The 19824-nt window shown below is 41.3% G+C and overlaps 1 protein-coding gene across 1 annotated transcript in view; it reads right to left on the reverse strand.

The window, feature by feature from the left end:
* Positions 1-275: 275 nt before the first annotated feature.
* Positions 276-19824, reverse strand: part of hepacam2 (HEPACAM family member 2) — a 113437-nt gene continuing 93888 nt past the window's right edge. Inside the window, exons 8-10 of the mRNA XM_048547587.1 lie at positions 10038-10114; positions 4463-4584; positions 276-1489 (exon numbers count right to left, since the gene is read on the reverse strand). Coding sequence (XP_048403544.1) covers positions 4483-4584; positions 10038-10114 — 179 coding nt within the window. The 3' untranslated portion in view covers positions 276-1489; positions 4463-4482. The remainder of the gene's footprint in view (positions 1490-4462; positions 4585-10037; positions 10115-19824) is intronic.

Here is a 19824-nt window from a genome sequence, read left to right on the forward strand (position 1 = left end):
TTCATTTACGTATGGAACAGTCATGCACCTAACACAAACCTCACTGACATTTTATTCAGTTCTTAACTCTACTTCCCACCCCTTCATGAAATCAACCCTTTTCTAAACAAATGTTCCCAGGTTCCTCAGTCAGAAATATGCTTGCTCATTTAATCTATTTTTGAGCCAACATATCCAGTTTGTTACTTCATTGGTCAATGGAAGTTTAACCAGTTTCATTTCTAATAAAATGATCACAACCACCACTATGAATTTTTGATTTTTTCATCGTGTATTTTCAGATAAAGATAGTTTTTAAAAAAGGGTAATGATGGTACAGTACAAGTACTGACAATAATGATACTATTCATATACAAATTACATGCTAATCATTAGACCTTGCCAATTCAGTCTAACCCAATTTCAGAGGTACCATTTTCAGATATCCAATAAGGCACTTTTTATTTTTCACAAAATATTTCAAAAATAATCTTAATTAAATTTTACATGCTAAACATTATAAAACTGAGACATTTTTATTGAGTTCTTGGAAACACCATGGTTGATCAAATACACCCTTCATCTTTTTGCAAGTGTCAAGGACAAACTTAATGAGGTGGACTTTGATATGATAATTGCCCCCAAAGGGTTAATTCAACATTTCTTCAGCAACTATTATAAATACTTAGTAATGCAAAAGCCTGAAACATTTCAACATTTATAGCTGCAATGTAACACATTCGGTTGTATCTGGATTTCTAGAAGGTAGAAGAATTTCACAAAAAGAAAACAGGGTTATATTTTGCAAGTTTCTGGAATATTAAAAGCCAGGTTTGGTTAAGGTACCTTCATTCCTTTGAATTTAAAATCATTGTTTGTTCACACACCCATTTTTAAATGACTTCCCTTATTCAGACAAATGTGCATGTCATGTGAAATGGTACAAAAAATAGAAGCAATTTAGTTATTTGTTTACACTTCAATATCTGGTAGTCTGGAAGAAAATATTACTCCGCTGTAGTCAGTTTCAGCTAAGAAAAAGGGAAGACTTCTAACCCACCCAGATTAGGCAGGGTTGAGTTTTAGATTTATCCTTTTTAAAAGTTCTTTATCTATTAATATGTTCTGCATATCATTATATAACTAAAAGTCTCATAGAAAACATAAACCAATGCTTACACAGAATGATAAAGACAATTTACAAGACAATTAATGCATAATGCTTAAAATTGATTATAGTCATGAAACATATTCTCAATTTTATATTACATTTTCTGCTGTGACATTAGCACATAACATCGATAGAAGTATATGTTTACAAACTGCATCACTAGTTTTTGTTTTGTTTCTTGGGAACAAATGCTTCTTTTTGATCCACCAAATTACTGGAATGTAAAATGTTCCATTTTTTGATGTCTGACCTTGTCTTTCATTAATGTTTGTCGTCAAAATACATAGACATTGTATGGCTGTCTCAATCTTCTTGCTTCCGACAAAATACAGCATCCAACTGGTAAAAAAGGGAAAATCCAAGTTTACTGTACTTTGAAATCCATGTATTCACAACAGTTTGCCTGCCTTATTTACTGTATACACACAATACGTTTTGCTTCTGCGTGGGAATGAAAATATGAATACTTAGCAAATATAAATCTTAGATTAGAAACATACTTTGAAAAATCAACGTCATGTTTAATTTCAGTCATTTTTTGGATCCCAAGATAAATTGGATTGTAAGTACACTTAGCGTTGTAAAAGGAATACAGTCAGTATATTAGTATTTCAGCAAATGAATGAGTTTCATTCCTTTTATTACAGCTGAACATTGGCAAAACTATGGTAACCCTATCCTGTGAGCCCCAATATATATAGGCAAGGATAAACAGTATTTTATTTAAAATAGCAGAGAAGGTCAATTTTCAGGATTTAGATTCAACCATCTGTAACGAATTGCCTTGTGGAGATTGTAGTTTTACAATGTTGTTTGAGATTGATAAAGTGGATGAATTTTGTCACTGGAGGTAAAAATTAGGAGGTGGGAATGATTCTGTGCAAAGATGCCACATTCAAAACCCACTTTTATCACCGGGTTGCCACAAAATGGGATTTGCACATTAGAAAAATCCAGTCCATGCCAGAAGTTAGTTTGCCATCTCAATCAGTGTATCCAGTGCAGGAACTAATGAAAGGATAGTAGGATACTTTAGCAGAACTTTAGTAGGATAGCAAAAGGCCTGCCTCAGTTCCCAATTTTTGCAACATTATAAGTGGTGTCATAGGTCTGTGCTTCAGTTGCTGGCACTTAAAATACAGAAATTAACCTCCTGCCCCTTCTGAGAGAAAGAGACCAATCAAAATTGATGCCTGCCCAATTAAATGGCTAGTTAATCATTTAGGATTGCTGATGGGCCTACTTCCATTTTTGAAATTAAGAAAATGCAGGAAATGTTGGCAAAACTCTGCAGTTTGGCATCATCTATGGATGAAAATCAGATTTAACTGGTTGGATTTTATGGCCTCTGCTTGTGTGTTTTCACTCAGGGCTTGGTCATGGCAAGAGTGTAAAATAAGTTGGATGTCTAGCCCAGCCTTTCCTCACTTGCCCCAATCTGTTCCCTATAACATAAAGGTTGAGTAAGGCACCTGTGAGAACAGCTGTCTGGGAATATTGAGGTTCTTAACAGAACAAGTGAGTGCCAATTAAGTGCCTTAGTTCACCTCCAGTCATACAACCTGGGGCAGTAGGAAGTAGGCCAGAAAACAACTGTTCTGAAAAAGTGAGAAGAAAAAAAGGTTTATCAATCCAGTGGTGCCCTGTACACAAAAAGAAGACCCCCTCAAGATGTTATTCTCCCCTTTGTTCCTTTCCACATGGCCTCCAAAATATACCCTGATCCTCCATAAATTATTCCCTTCCTGAGATCGTCCAAACTCTTCCCAGCTTAAAAGCCTGGAATTTATCCCAGCCTGGTCCCCATCTCTCTTCTTCCTATAGATGCTTGCAGCCCCATCAGTGTTCATTACGAGTTCTGGCCAACAGCTCTCAAGAGCGGGACTTAAATCCATTGTGGGACAGAGATTCGATCATCAGCCTGTTTATGTTGCCCCCTGGATGTTATTACTACAAGGATGGCTTTTTAAATGATGGGGTTAACCCTCCTATCTAGTGGGGTTGATCTGCATGCCTCCCTGGAAATTCCAGAGCAGGTCTGAAGTCGTTTCTGTGTTTCTCTCTCCATGGATGCTACCTACTGCCAATGATTTCCAACATTGCTCGTTTTATTTCAAATTTCCAACATGTGCAGCAATTTCTGCAAAATGCTTTTGAATTTCTTTTTTTGACCTGTTTCTGCTAGTGTTTGTCATTGCAGTTGACCACAATAAAGTGCTTATGTCCAATAGTCTTCCAACAAGGAGCATGTTTCTTCAGGCTGTGGTCATGGCTGAAGAACGCAGAAGGGGGAAGAGCAGCAAGCTAGCATCTGCTGGGAGAAAATGACGAAGGAGGGCACGCCACAGAAGATCTCTGTAAAACCACAGTAACCTAGCTCCTGTTGGTCAAGCAATTGTACATATGCTGGTTTCTCCTCACCAGAGAGGGTCTTCACCAGAGCTACAGCACTTATTATAGCACCAACTGCAATCTAACATAGGTCACATAGAGTGGTGTTTGTGACTCTGAAGGTGACTGTGGCACTGTATTTCTAAATGTTAGGATTATTCTAGCTCAAACAGTTGACATTATTAACACCAGTTAATATGTGATCCTCTGCACGAAGCAAGACTAGCCTTTGCTGAGGAAAAACAATTTATCACCTTCTAAATGGTGGTCACAAAGCAGGAAAACAGAGCTCTCTTTTGAAAAGATAGCATGTAAAATTATACAGCATAATAATACAGACCATAAGACCTTGTAAGCTCCAAATCAAGATCTTGAACCACCAGAGGAAACATCCATTACTGGTGGTACCATGAGCACGCTGATCATATTGGACCTCCAATTGGAAGTACAGTCGATGAATGGGACCAATATGTCTAATCTGCCAGTTTTATTGTTTTTGCCATCTGGGTATAAGTGGACGAAAATGCTTCCATTGTAGTTGGTGTGCGAGGCTTGGCATTACGTCATGCAGAACTCTGCCAGGTTACCTATATGTGTTGTGATGCCTTTAACCTTAGCCAGTCTTTAATCCACCCTGACTCCCTCTCTGGCACTCAGAGCATGCATTAGCAAACTGATTTCTTGGAGAAGGAAAATATCTAAATAGCTCCTGGCACCTTTCAGGAAACCGAGTGCAACTCCAGCCAGTTTGTGCCATCTATTTGCCCACAATTGAAGCTGAGATGCAGCCCCAAAGAAAATCTTCCAGGCATCAGAAATAAGACTCACATCTGAACAACCCAGATGAATGGGTCATTCAATCTCTGCCAAATAGTTTTGGAAATAAGGATGTTAGACATAATATAATTAGCAAATTTCTACCTGTTGTGGTCAATCAAACATCAGGATGTTTTTGGTGAATGACAAATGACTTCATAAACAGTCGTGTGAACATCTGGTTCCCGAATAATATCGTACACTGTTTTCAGTTTATCTGGTCGAACCTAGAATGTATTAAATAAGCAAAACACATTTATCTTATGTTGGATATACATTCCCACTCACTGTAGAGCAGTGTAACATCAAATCATACTTGATTTAGATTGGTCACAAAAGCACGTAAAAAGACACTTGCTGTGTTGTAAAAATATCTGTTCTGGCAACATCTGTTGAAAGACAAGCGGAGTTAATACATCAAGTTGTCAATGACTCTTATTCAGATCTGAAGGAAGATAGGTGATGGGTTTTCTGCTGAAGGGGAGTGGGGGAGCAAAAATAAAAGGCATATTATCACTAATAGTATGCTGCCATCAGGCTACCACAGTTGAAGGTAATGTGGAATGTGTCAGATGGATTTTGGTCCTGATGTGATGCCAGGTATAGGGTAGAAGCGATACCAAGTCCACATTGTTCTGCGTTACTATGTTAGCCCAAAAGCAACAGCATTTTGCTGGCTGTATCAGTGGTTGTCTGTCAAAGTAAGTAGCCACATCAATGAAATAATGTAAAACATTAAAATAAATCAACATGTTGGGTGAGTAAGATCTATTTCTACTGTTTCTGGAAACTGAGATGACGGATTTTGGCAATACAATAAGCAACCCTTTGATACCCCAGTACCAACAATGAATGTTCCCAAGACAAGTCTAGTCTAAAGTTCTTTCTCCTGTACCCTCTGATATAAATTTTACTGTCAAACTCAGAAGAATAATTACTCCAGCAGCGGTGTGACATTTATAATCATAAACTGATGCACACATATGTCCAGATAGAGTGAAATCTTCAGCTGAAACTGGACTGGAGAAATATTTGAAGCAAGAAGCTTAGGTGTAATTTAGTCACTATTTATAAGTTATACATTCAGCCTGTGTGGTTAAATTTTAATGTCACCCTGGGGAGATTATGATCACAACATGAAAAGCTTAGACAAACAGGGTTGAATGTTATGTGGTAGCTGTGGCTAAAAAGTTAGGGGTGAGCCTGTCTCTACAGTAAGCATACCTTCTCATTGTCTGTGAATTAATTGCCTTAGGCCATGGTTTCTGATCCTTTCAGAGACTAAGACCCAGCTTCGAGAGCTGCTGATCAATCAGTTGGTTAACACTTCCATCGGCCCAGCAGCATAACTTGGAGTGAGAGAGGGTGGAAGCCTTGTGGGATCCAGTGTTTGGGAATCTAAGGGTCCAATTAAGGGTAGCCTTTCCACTGAGGGATGTCATTTAGTTGAGTTTGCAGTTAGGATACCAGTGTTTACCTTGCAGTCTCACCACACAGCATTTTTCCTCATCACTGCTGGTAAAATACCAGTGCTGGCAGAAGAGGCCCTTAAGCAGCTATTAATTGGTTGCCCAATGGCCTCAACTGACCTACAAGTTGCATCATCTATCCTACCATTGATAAAATACCAGCAGAGGCAGGTAGGTGATGGGTGTAGTACCTGCCCTTCAGTCCCACCCAATATTACACTGTCCAGCCATCCCTTTCCATCCCCATCTCCAACCGAGGGATGGGATTTGGTGGTGCTGGAGGTAGTAAAATTTCAGTTCCCTTTTCAATACAAACATGACAGGAACCTTTTATAGAATAGGTTGAAAGGAGGTCTTCTCAACTGACATTTACATATAATGTAAAAGTTATATTTATGACATTTATGTAATAAAGGTTGACATCTTTTGTTAAACAGGGCTTTGAAGGGTATAGTAATTCAACTTCAAAAAACCCATTTTGTGGTAATTCCAAAGTCAATACTTATTTCTATCGTTTTTCCACAGGGAAAAGAAATATGCAGGATTCAATCTGGCCATCAATGTTAAAATATGGGTAGTTATTAAACAATTTACCAGGGAAGTTACTAATGTGGTGCAATGTTAAAAAATTAATATACTGGTAAAATATACAGAAATATGGAAGGAGGTACAGGAAAAATGAATTCAATGCAACCTGTCATTCCTGCTGTGTAGTGGCATTGCCAACTGTTAAACTCAGGCCACTTTCCCAACTTCCTATGCTCAACAAATACTGTCTGGCATAAAGTTACATCAATGAGATAATTCTCTTTTGCATTAAACCCATGTCTAGTGTAAAATAAAGAGAATAATTGAAAAATCCATTATTTTGTGACTGGAATTTTCCAGGAGGCAGATGGATTCCACATTGTGGACAAATCAAAACAATGAAACAAGGTTAACAAGGTGTAGAGCTGGATGAACACAGCAGGCCAAGCAGCATCAGAGGAGCAGGAAAACTGACATTTCGCACCTTCACCCTTCTTCAGAAATGGGGGAGGGGAAGGGGGTTCTGAAACAAATAGGGAGAGGGGGGAGGCGGATAGAAGATGGATACAGAAGAAGATAGGTGAAGAGGAGACAGACAGGTCAAAGAGGTGGTCTCACCTGCTTGCTCCGAGCCCATATCCCTCCAAACGTCCTATTCATATATCTATCCAACTATCTTTTAGATGTTGTAATTGTACCCACATCCACCACTTCCCCTGGAAGTTCATGCCACACACAAACCACCCGCTTTGTAAAAGAATTGCCAGTTTTTTAAAAAAACTCTCCTCTTACCTTAAAAATGTGCCCCCTAGCCTTCAAATTCCCCATCTTCGGGGAAAAAAGGCAATTACCATAATCTCTATCTATACCTCATATCATTTTATGAACTGCTATCAGATCAACTGTCGACCTCCTATCCTCAAGTGAAAGGTTTATCTGGCCTTTCCTTTATAACTCAAACCTTTGATATCATCCTGGTAAATCTCTTCTGAATCCTGTCCAGCTTGATAACATACTTCCTATAACTGGGCGATCAGAACTGGACGTAGTATTCCAGAATAGGCCTCACCAATATCCTGTGCAACTTCAACATGATGTCCCAACTCCTATACTCAAAGGGCTGAGCAAAGAAGGCAAGTGTGCCAAACACCTTTTTGACCATCCTACCTATATGTGATGCAAACTTTAAAGAAGTATGTGCCTGCACCCTCGGTCGTCCTGTTCTACAACACTACCCAAGGCCCTACCATTAATTGTATAAGCCCTACCTTTGTTTGTCATATCAAATTGCAATACCTCACATTTATCCAGATTGAATTCCATCTGCCATTTTTCAGCCCATTGACCCATTTGATCAAGACCCCTTTGTATTACAGTGTGGAAGCAGGCCATTCAGCCCATCATGTCCACAATGACCCTCTGAAGAGTATTCCAGCCAGATCCAACCTCCTACCCTACCTCTGTAACACTGCATTTCCCCATGGTTAATCCACACAGCCTGCATGTCCCTAGATGCAATGGGAAATTTAGCACAGCCAATCCACCCAACCAGCACATCTTTGGACCGTGGGAGGAAACCCACACAGACACAGGGAGAATATGCATCTCCATACAGACAGATGCCTGAGGGTAGAATTGAGCCTGGGTCTCTGGCACTGTGAGGTAGCATTGCTGACCACTGAGCCACCATACATCACAATTTGGTGACATATCACATCAGGCTAATATCTGAGTAGAGGAACCCCAAGCCCAAATGGAAAACTGTATTTCAAGTCTCTATGCTTTTTGGGTTAATAATATTTTCAGGGCATCACCACCACAGAGAACAATCTCTCATTTGAGTATTGAAATGAAATGCTAATGGCATGGAGTGACATCAAAATTTCTGAATTATTTTCTTATACCTCAAACCTCTTAAGCTCCTGCGTGAGGAGAGATGAAATGCTTATTCACCCAATACACACACATTCACCCAATACACGCACACACACAATAAACAGTGAGTCCAAAGGAATAAGCGTCTCAGAACTGTTTGTGCTGAGCAATTACTTGACATATGCTGGTGTTGCAATGGAAGTTACCGCTGCCATTGACATTGATAGATAACACACTGAGGGGAGGATGAGGCTACCATGGCTGACAAGGAAAGTCAGGGATGGCATAAAAACAAAATAAAAAGCATACAATTTGGTGAAGATTAATGGGAAGCCAAAGGACTGGGAGGCCTTTAAATCAGCAGATGACAACTAAAAAGCAATAATGGAGAAGATGAAATATGAAGGTGAACTATCCAGTAATGCAAAAGAAGATAGCAAGTTCTTTTAGATGTTTAAAAGGTAAGAGTAAGGCAAGAGCGCACATTGGATCAGTGGAAAATGAAATAGGCTCTCTGATGAAGGGTCTAGGCCCGAAACGTCAGCTTTTGTGCTCCTGAGATGCTGCTTGGCCTGCTGTGTTCATCCAGCCTCACATTTTATTATCTAGGAGAAGTAGTAATGGGGAACAAAGAAATGGCAAAGGAATTGATTTAAAAGGCACACACACTCACAGAAATTAAGTCAACAGGGTAAAACCATGCGTTATTTCTCGGAAAGTATTTCCCAAATGATGCTTATAAAGTATAAGCAAACCAAATCATAACTCCTTAATACTGTGTCTACCCTTTGTGAGAGGCACCTTAACTCACAGAAGCACAGAATTGTGGCAGCACAAGAGGCCATTCAGCCCATGGTGCCTGCACTTGTTTGATTATTCAGTGCCAATCTCCTGGTTTTCCCAGAGCCCTGTAAATAATTTCCATCCAAATAATCATCCAATGCCCTCTCAAATGCCTCATTTAAACCTGCCTCTACCTCATTTCCAGGCAGGCATTCTATACTTCTGCTATATGCTATGTGAAAAAGTTCTACTCACTTCACCCTTGCTTCTTTCACACATTACTTTAAATTAATACCCTCTTGTTCTTTGTTTTTTATTTTCCAAGCAGGAACGGCTTCTCCCTATTTATGGTATCTAGCCTGCGCATGGTTTTGAAAATCTCTATTAAATCTCTTCTCAGTCTTCTTCTCTCTAAGGGGAACAGTGCCAACTTCTTCAATCTGTCCTCATAACTGAAGTTTCTCATCCCTGGTGATAATGGGAACTGCAGATGCTGGAGAATCCAAGATAACAAAGTGTGAAGCTGGATGAGCACAGCAGGCCAAGCAGCATCTCAGGAGCACAAAAGCTGACATTTCTCATCCCTGGAACCATTCTTATAAATGGTTTCTGCAGTCTCTCCAATGCATTCACATCTTTCCTATTATGTGGCATCCACAACTGTACACAATACTTTAGCTGAGATCTAACAAGTGTCTTACAGAAGTTCAACCATCTCCTTGCTCTGCATTCTATGTCCCTGTTAAAAAAATCCAAGGACACTGTATGCTTTATTAACCACTCTTTCCACCTGTGACCAGTTCCTCTCATTCTTAATATCCTATATCTGTACGGTTCTGCTTGAATGATAAGATCTGTGAGGATCCTACATGCAAATGATAGTAACCTTTCTCAATTTACAGTTGGATTATTCAGCAAAATGAAAGCAGTTTGATTTTAAAATGTGCATGTAGCAGGTTTCGTTAAGTGTTAAACAAATGTTAAGCTTGTAAAACCAGTTTTGCTGAGCAGGCCAACACACGCACCCGTTGAAACTCTGCTGGCTCAGGCACAGCAACAAATTCATATATTCCATAATCATCCATAGGAGGCTCTCGTTCCTCTGAAAAGAAACAGAAATGATCAATTTAGTTGGCAAAGTCAGAATTATTGAACAATATCCCAAATTTGCAGGTGTGTGGCATGAATGCATGATCATGTTTTTTTTTGCAAACAGTAATCTTTTAAAAGTATCGTAGCATGGTTTGCAAGAACGAAAATCAAAAATCTGGAATACGTTATGAACTTATTATCAACAACACTTTCTCTTGGCATTTGTTATGGATAGTCAGTTTGAATCTACAATTGGCTGCAAAAGTTGGATCTGTGGCACAGCAGGAGCCAAACTGATGGGGGTCGGACACCCTCCAAGTAAGACACAGTGCACTGTCATTTTTGGTTCTGCCAAACTGCACTTGAACTCACACAACACATAAACAGGCCTTTCAACCCACCATGTCTTTGCTGACCAAAAAAAACCCAGACTGTTCTAATTCCATTAACCTGCACTTGGTTCATATCTGACTGTGCTGAAAATGTTACATGAATACCAGCCTCTCAGGCAGCACATTCCATATTTTTATCACTTTCCTCAAATCCCCTCTAAACCACTTACTCCTCACCTTAAACTTATCTCCTCTCGTCTTTGACACATTTGCCACGGGAAAATATTCTCATGATCTATTCAAACTATGCCTCTCACAACTTAATACAGCTCAATCAAATTTCCCCTCACCTTCGCTGTTCCATCCCAACCAATCCAGTCGCTACTCATAACTGTGACTTTCTATCCCAGGCAACATCCTGACAAATCTCTTCTGCATGCTCTCCAGTGTATTCACTTCTGATAGTGCGGTGACCAGACCTGCACACAGTATTCTATTTGTGGCCTAGGCAATGTTTTATAAAGATGTACAAGTCTTCCCTGCATGATGAAGGCAACATCTTTCTTCACTACCCTATCCACCTGCGCTGACAACTTCAGAGATCTATGGACTTGTACACCAAGGTTCCTTTGTTCCTCAGTACTCCTGAGGGACCAACCGATCATTGTGTCTATTCTTCCTTTATCAGACCTCCCAAGATGCATCACCTTACTCTTAATAGTATTAAAATCCATTTGCCATTGCCCTGCCCAATTTACTAGCTGATCAATATCAGACTATAGCCTGGGACCATCTTCGTAACTATCAACCACCCCACCAATTTCCATGTCAACTGCAAACTTACTAATTTTAGCTTTTACATTCACACGCATATCGTTAATGTACATAACAAACATCAAGGGTTCCAGTACTGTTGCCTGTGGTGCACTGCTAGTCACAGGTTTTCCGTCACAAAAACAACTCTCCACCATTACCCTCTGCCTCTTGTTTGCAAGCCACGTTTGGATCCAGTCTGCCAACTTGTCTTGCTCATGGGCTCCTACCTTTTTGACCAGCCTTCCATGTGAGACCTTATCAAAGGCCTTACTGAAGTCTATGTAAACCGTTTCTACTGCACTATCCTCATCAATATATTAAGTCACTTTTTCAAAAAATTCAACTAAAACAGTCAGAGAGGATGTCCTTCTAACAATATTACACATTTTGCCATGATTGAAACAGTCTTGGTGTAGATGTGTTGTATGTGTGCCAGAATAATCCCAACTGGTCAATGTATTATGCCATGTAACAAAGTGATTGAACAGGCTAAATTTGGTAAAATTCCAGTAGTGGTATAGGGGCTTCTCTGGCTGAAAGTATGTACAATTAAAAAAAATGAATATCAAGGTTATGATATCGTTTTGTTGAGTGCTTGCTTCTCACTTCACGACTGCATCCAAACCATTACCACTGATTCAACAGAGTTTGCTTGTGGCAAGGGGGCCAGGAAAATAGTGATGGGGAGGGGAAGGCACAAGAAAGGGAACGGAGGTGCAGTCAGAAGGAAGTGGAAAAAGGGAGAAGAGATGAAGGTAGAAGAATGTAGATGTGAATTGATGGGAAAGGAAGAGTGAATTACAAGGTCCAATAAATTCTTATCAGTCAAAATGACAGGCTCATGTGTGAAATAAATAATCTTCACATAAGGGCAAGTGCAGGTTGGAGGAAGCAGTGGATGGGAAATGCAATGTGAGGAGAAGACATTATTGTAACAGTGCAGCACAGAGGGAGTCAATTCTTCAAGAGACAGACAAAGTAGATGCAGAAAGGATGTTTCCGATATCTGTGGAATCTGGAACCGGGGGCATGGTCTCGGAATGAAAAGTAGGCCATATAGGACTAAGATGAAAAGGAATTTCTTCACTCAGAGGATAGTACAGCTTCTGAATTCTCTTTTGCCGAGGGCTGCGGAAGCTCAGACATGAAGGTCAAACAATTACAGATAATTTTTTTTGTTACTATTAGCATCAAGAGACAAGGAAATAACATGGGAATATGGCATTGCGATAGATGATCAGACATGGCTTAGAATGGCTGCGCAGACACACGGGGCTGTATGGCCTCATCCAGCTTCTAGGTTCCCATGCTCTCAAATCCTGGACTGGGACTTAAACTCACAACTTCCTAAATCAGAAACAAGAATGTGAACACAGCTCTAAATGATTCTTGAATCTTGTTACTGCCCAATAGGCAGAAAGGGTCTAAGTAGGAATTTTGGTGTGGGATCTCTGTTATTATGTCAATGGATGAAAATTTTAAAATGTAGCCCACGTAAAAACAGCAGTCATTTGCCAGGAATCCACTTAAATTTCCAACAGGCTTTTAACATGGCTCTTTAACCATGAATCACAGCATTTACATCATATTTTAGGGTTACCTGACAATTAAAATTGAAGACAGAATCAGGCCATAGATCTGTTAAAGGAAGGATTCTGAATTAAAGGGCTCCGTTTCCTATGAGTGCTACCTTTAAGTGATATAAAGAGCAGAAAGCAAATACATGTCATTCTCAAGTGAAGGGAAGCCTGTCTAAACATTACAATATAGGATTTAAAATAAACTAACCTGCATGCCAGAATAAATAGTATTTATTTTCTATTCTCCCAACTGGCTCCCTCTCTCTTCCACTCTCTCTGTGACCTCCCAAATTTCCCTTAGTCTGCCCATCACCCACAGGCAAAAAGAATGCTGCCTCTGTGCAGGCCTCCCAATCCTACTTCCTCAACCACCTTCCCTCCTGCTGCTCAGCCCTCATCATCCTCACTCCCACTGCAGACCCTACGTCACCCTGCTCCCAGAACAAACATCACTTCCCACAGCAGGTAGTCCTTCCTCCGCCAGCTCCTCAAACAGGCCTTATCTCCCAACACCCCCGGAGTCAGCCTTGTCTCGTCCCCATTCCGGAAGCTGACTTCCTCCTCCCACAATTCTGTGCCTGTAACTGTCCCTCCAGTGCAACTCCTGGCCTTTGTCCTTCTCTAGCTGGGGCCTAAGCCTCTGCTTCACCCCTCCAGCATGCACCTGAATATCAATCTCGCATGGACACTTTGCAACTTCACTTACTCCTTGAAATAACCCCACAAAGGTGAATATCCCATCACCAAGTCACTCTTCATTTACATGTGGAGAATCATTGACAATGATCCAGTTCCCTCAGAGCCAGCTCTCAGTGAGCAGACTCCTTGACACTCCTGTTTATATCTATCAGTCAGGGCTCCCTGACTGGATCAGATTAACGTCCCCATTCAGGGAACTCATATTCTATGAGGTCAACCTGGCTGACCTCGTTACAATCACTTAACTCCTGTTTTTCCAGGCACCTCACATGCCTACCTAAAGAGTCAACACTCACATTCAGCTTCATCATATTGCTCTCTCATACTCAAGTCTTACATCACTCCTGCAAAAGTTGTCTTTCCTCTTCCTCCATACAAGCCATTTCTAACTCTCCTTTCTATTTGCTTACTTTCCTTGCAGGAAACAACTGTATACAACCACAGCCACAGGCAGAGACCGTTGATGTTCCCTCCAGTGACATGGCCTTTGGCATGCACTGGCAATGCACATCCACATGGTTCATGGGGAAGGAGGTTTCAGGAAGGTGTAGATATCAGCAATAACCTGATGTGAAAGCCTGGGTCTCTGAGGCACTAGTTTTCACAAATGTTTAAAGACAAATTGTCACCTGCAATGCTTTGCATCAGGGGTTCTCACCTCTGTGCAGCAAGATCTTCATGGCTACCTACTCTGTCTTGGGGACTATGGTTGAGGAGAAGGCAGGTACTGCTGCTGTAAGGGTTGTTCCTACTGAAGCTGCCATTAGTGAAGGCCAATAAATGCAGGTCTAGTGAGCAATGCCCCCAAATTGGGTATTAGAGGGAAACCTGAAAAATCAGTGACATCATTTGAAGCTCTTGTCTGAAGTGGAAGCAGCCAGCATGATCAAGGGAAGTGTATGCAGTACTGGTCCACGTTATAATTATAACATTACAATGTTATAATTGTTATTATAACAATTACATAATTGTTATAGTGCAAAAGGAGGCCATTCAGCCCATTGTGCCTGCGCCAGTTCTATTACCTAATGCCAATCTCCTGACTTTCCCCCATATTCTTGTACACCATTTCCATATATTTGTCATAAAGTACTTACCATCATCTCTTGCAAAGAAAATGCATGCTTGAAATGGTGTCTAGATTTTAATTGGATATTACTTTAATTATTTTAGAATTCTGGATTAATTTTTAATGCAATGACATGCTGTTGCTATAAGTAAACAAAAAGCAATAAACTCTGGATCTATAACTAAATATCAAACATTAAGATGTTAAATAGGCATAAGCCGAGTCAAATATTTAATCTAAGATTAAGAAACCCCGCCTGACTTATACAGTCTCTGAGAAAGGACAAGATGTTACAAGCCTTTAAAAATACTGCTTTTATTTTATTTCTGTTCTTTGTGACTGCACTGACTCACACTCAGATATGTTGAGGCTGGGGATAAAAAAGAAGTTAATTGCAAAGAAATGAAGAATTAGTAGCTGCTGTGTTGAGCAAACTATATTGGGAATGAAAATTCCTCAATTTACTTAACTCTAATTTACATACAGTATTAGGTGCAGCAGACTGTATTGTATTGGTGGCTATGAACTGTGACCATGAACCCGCTTGACTGGCTTACCCACTAGTTCAATTGTGGCATTAAATTACTATAATCATGATATGGTTATGTTTTTGTGAAATGAGTGAAGACTGTAAATTTCTTCTGCACTCTTTCCACTTCAATAATATCCTTCTTATAGCAAGAGGACCAAAACTGAACACAGTAGTCTAAGAGATAATGGGAACTGCAGATGCTGGAAGTGCAGCCTCACCAATGTCATGTACAATTGCAACATAACTTCTCAACTTCTACACTCAACACTCTGACTGATCAAAGCCAGATCAATGCCAAAAGCGTTCTTCACTGTCCTGTCCACCCGTGACTGATTTTCAGAGAACTGTGGATCTGACCTCCAAGGTATCTCTCCACCACTATATTCCTTAAGGCCCTACCGTTCACCATGAAACTCCTAGCTCGATTTTACTTTCCAAAATGCAACACCTCACACTTATCTGTCCTAAACTCCACATGCCATTTCTCAGCCCACTTCCCGCGCTGATCAAGATGTTAATGATAATGATCTAATAATCAATTGCTCATCAGGGATTGATTAACCTTGCAGATCAGTTGATTGAAAACAGTAAAAGAAATGATAAGTTATTAAGCAGATATTACAATAACCTGTTGTAATATTCTGATTTTTGTGTACAGCTTGCCAACACATTGAATACTAACTCACTGTCAGCTTTGCAACATTACATGCACACAGCAAATGGAACCCTCAAATGCACACTCTCTTAAAAGCAAGGTACACACACTGCATTGTTATGCCCTTATACCTAAAATGGGCTTTTTTTTAAAGAGCCTTGTCAAATGCCCACACATGAGCAATTAGCAGATATTTGCAATGACAATTAATTTAATCTGAGCTATTACCTGTTTGGGAATCAGGGCAAGTTTCACACATTTTGTTTAGTAAACAAATGCAAAGTATTTCAGGAACTCGATTGCACTAGAAGTAATCTGCTGAAATTTCTCAATCTTTTTCGGTGGTCAGGCAAATTCTAGGCACTGAAGCAGTTAATGTGCACCCACTCCACACCAAACTCATTTGAGGTGAAACAAATTAAAAGATTTCAATGTACCCAAAATGCAAGGTGACCATTCCAAGATTGAGAAAAGTTTAAGGATAAAGTGAATGACAAAATAGTCATCCAAAGAAAACAGATCTTACATTACAACAGTAGCTCTGTAGAATTGTTAGCAAGATTTTTCCTAATCCAACAATTTGTCTGAATGAACTTCTTGAGCCCAGCTTTGTTCGCTTTATAGGAAGGATTCTGCCTTTGCTGTTGGTCTGCTACAAGGAAAGGGGAAAATTGCAGTTGTAGGCATGAGGCACTTACATTGACAGAGTGGGATGGCTGGCTGTAGAATAGCTGAGAAAAAACACCTTTGAAGTAAATATACACAATACTCTGAAGTGAAAGCAGGAAATAAACCATGCTGGCCATCAGTGAACCTTTAGTAATGAAGTAAGATGATGGAAAATGTAACCTCTGAGCAGTTTATCATTATAGGTAAAGGTAAGATCACTACAGTCTAAATAGACCATGGGGCTGCTCTCTCATTCAAAAGAGGCGCCTGGTACTGGCTCATCTTGAGGGCCACCACAGGTTGAGGAGGGTCCTTCATGGTAACCTCAGCCAGTGCAGGAACTGAATTCACTCTGTTGGCTAACCATTACATCACAAACCAACTGTCCAGCCAACTGACCTTTTAATCTGATATAGCCAAACTTACTGAAGCAGACGCATTTAATATCTTTGACCACAAGGTATAGAGCTGAATGAACACAGCAGGCCAAGGAGCATCAGAGGAGCAGGACAGCTTAAGTTTCAGGCCGAGACCCATCTTCAGAAATGGGGGAGCAGAAGGGGATTCTTAAACAAATAGGGAGAGAGGGGGAGGTGGATAGAAGATGGATAGAGGAGAAGATAGGTGGAGAGGAGACAGACAGGTCAAAGAGGCGGGGATGGAGCCATAAAGGTGAGTGTAGGTGGGGTTTTAGGGAGGGGATAGGTCAGTCCAGGGAGGAGGCCCCTCCCCCATTTCTGAAGAAGGGTCTAGGCCCGAAATGTCAGTTTCCTGCTCCTAAGATGCTGCTTGGCCTGCTGTATTCATCCAGCTCTACACCTTGTTATCTGCCACATCTTAGTCATTTGTGTTTAACATGACCTACAGAGTGTCACCTCCCGGGCACTGTGGGGCTGCAGTGCTAACCACTGAGCCACCGTACTGCCCTAACAGACTGTGCAGGACTACCTCACGACAGGTTCCATGGGAGAAAGGGTGGAAAGCAGATTTTTTTTTCACTATTCATTCACAGGATGAGGGCATCACTGGCTAGGCAGCAATTATTAACCATCTCTAATTACACAAGGGCCATTGAGAGTCAACCACATTGCTGGGGGTCTGGAGTCACATGTAGGCCAGACCAGGTAAGGATCTTCTCCCAAAAGGCATGAGTGAATGACAGGGGTTTTTACAACAATCAGCAATGGATTCATGGTCATCATTAGTCTCTTAATCCCAGATTTTTCTTGAATTCAAATTCCACCTTCTGCTGTGGCAGGATTCAAATCTAGGACCCCAGAACATTTTCTGGGTCAACAGTCCAGTGATAATACCACTAGGCTATTGCTTCCCCTTACATCGCACATTATCACCTTTATTTAAGAGGGGAGGCAAATTCAGTTTGGATACCAATATCTCTACTCATACAACTTCCACATGAGATGATATGATAATGTTTCAAAGGGATGGTTTGATTCAGATAGATTAGACCACATTAGAAAACCTACTTAACAGGAAGGCACTGTTTTCAGATATCTGGGCAACAATGCATGTGCGCTCATTTGGGAATGTGCACACACATAAATTCTACTAGATGACACATCATGTTTGGAACTAAGTGTGATATCATGGGTGACAGGAGATAGGTGATAGTCTAGTGGTAATATCACTAAATTATTAGTCCAGAGACCCAGATAACATTCTGGGGGAACAAAGTGGACGGTTCGGGCCTAGACCCTTCTTCAGAAATGGGGGAGGGGAAGAGGATTCTGAAATAAAAAGGGAGAGAGGGGAGGTAGATAGAAGATGGATAGAGGGGAAGATAGGTGGAGAGAGAAAGACAGGTCTAAGAGGTGGGGATGGAGCCAGTAACGGGAGGAGATAGGTCAGTCCATGGAGGATGGACAGTTCAAGGGGGGCGGGATGAGGTTAGTAGGTAGGAGATGGGGTGGGGCTTGAGGTGGGAGGAGGGGGTAGGTGGGAGAAAGGACAGGTTAGGGACGCAGGGCAAGCTGGGCTGGTTTTGGGATGTGGTTAGGAGGAGGGGGGATTTTGAAGCTTGTGAAGTTCACATTGATACCATCAGGCTGCAGGGTTCCCAAGCAGAATATAAGTTGCTGTTTCTGCAACCTTCAAGTGGCATCGTTGTGGCACTGCAGGAGGACCAGGATGGACATGTCGCCTGAGCAATGGGAGGTGCAGTTGTTTACTGTGAACCGAGTGTAGGTGTTCTGCAAAGCAGTCCTCAAGCCGTCGCTTGGTTTCCCCAATGTAGAGGAGGCCACAACGGGAACAGTGGATGCAGTATACCACATTACGTGTGTGCAGGTGAACCTCTGCTTGATACGGAAATTCTTTTTGGGGTCTGGGATGGGGGTGAGAGGGGAGGTGAAGGGGAAGGTGTAGCACTTCCTGCGGTTGCAGGGAAACATGTCGGGTGAGGTGGGGCTGGAGGCGAGTGTGGAGTGGACAAGGGAGTCACAGAGAGAGTGGTCCCTCTGGAAAGCAGATAAGGGTGGGGAGGGAAAACTGTCTTTGGTGGTGGGGTTGGATTGCAGATGGCGGAAGTGTCAGAGGATGATGCGTTGGATCCAAAGGTTGGTGGGGTGATACTTGAGGACAAGGGAGATTCTGTTTTGGTTGTTATTGCAGGGAGGGGTGTGAGGGATAAATTGTGGGAAATGTGGGTGACACGGTCGAGGGCGTTCTCGATCAATGAGTGGGGATTGTTGCGGTCTTTGAAAAACAGGGACATCTGAGATGTACAGGACTGGAATGCCTCATCCTGGGAGCAGATGCAGCGGAGGCGAAGGAATTCGGAAGGGGGCATGGCATTTTTGCAGGAAGGTGGGTGAGAGGATGGGTATTCTGAATAGGTGTACTCCACCAACACCAACATCCTGGGGACCTGGGTTCATATCCCACTATGATGGAATTTGAATTCACTGATAATCTGGAAATAAGAATGCAATCATGGCCATGAAACCATTCTTGATTGTCAGGCAAAACAATCTGATTCACTAATGTCCTTTAACAAAGGAAATCGACCGTAATTACCTGGTCTGGCCTACATGTGACTTCAGACCCTCAGCAATATGGTTGATTCTTATATATGGATGATGCCCACATCCCATGAATGAATAAATCAAAATGTGTAAATGCAGTACTGTACATGCACAGGGAAGCACATGCATTTTGAAATGGAGTTTAGGAGTGGGGAGAGGGGATGCAGGGTGGCAGTTATTGGAAATAGTCAATGTGGCTTCGGAGGGGATTTTCTGGAGTCAGGTTTAATTTGCTTAGCTACCATCAGTTCTGAGGAAGGGTCATTGGACCAAAAATGTCAACTCTCATTTCTTTTCACAAATGTTGCCAGCCCTGCTGACCTT

Source organism: Stegostoma tigrinum, chromosome 2 (assembly GCF_030684315.1).
Source record: "Stegostoma tigrinum isolate sSteTig4 chromosome 2, sSteTig4.hap1, whole genome shotgun sequence".
NCBI classification, from domain to species: domain Eukaryota; kingdom Metazoa; phylum Chordata; class Chondrichthyes; order Orectolobiformes; family Stegostomatidae; genus Stegostoma; species Stegostoma tigrinum.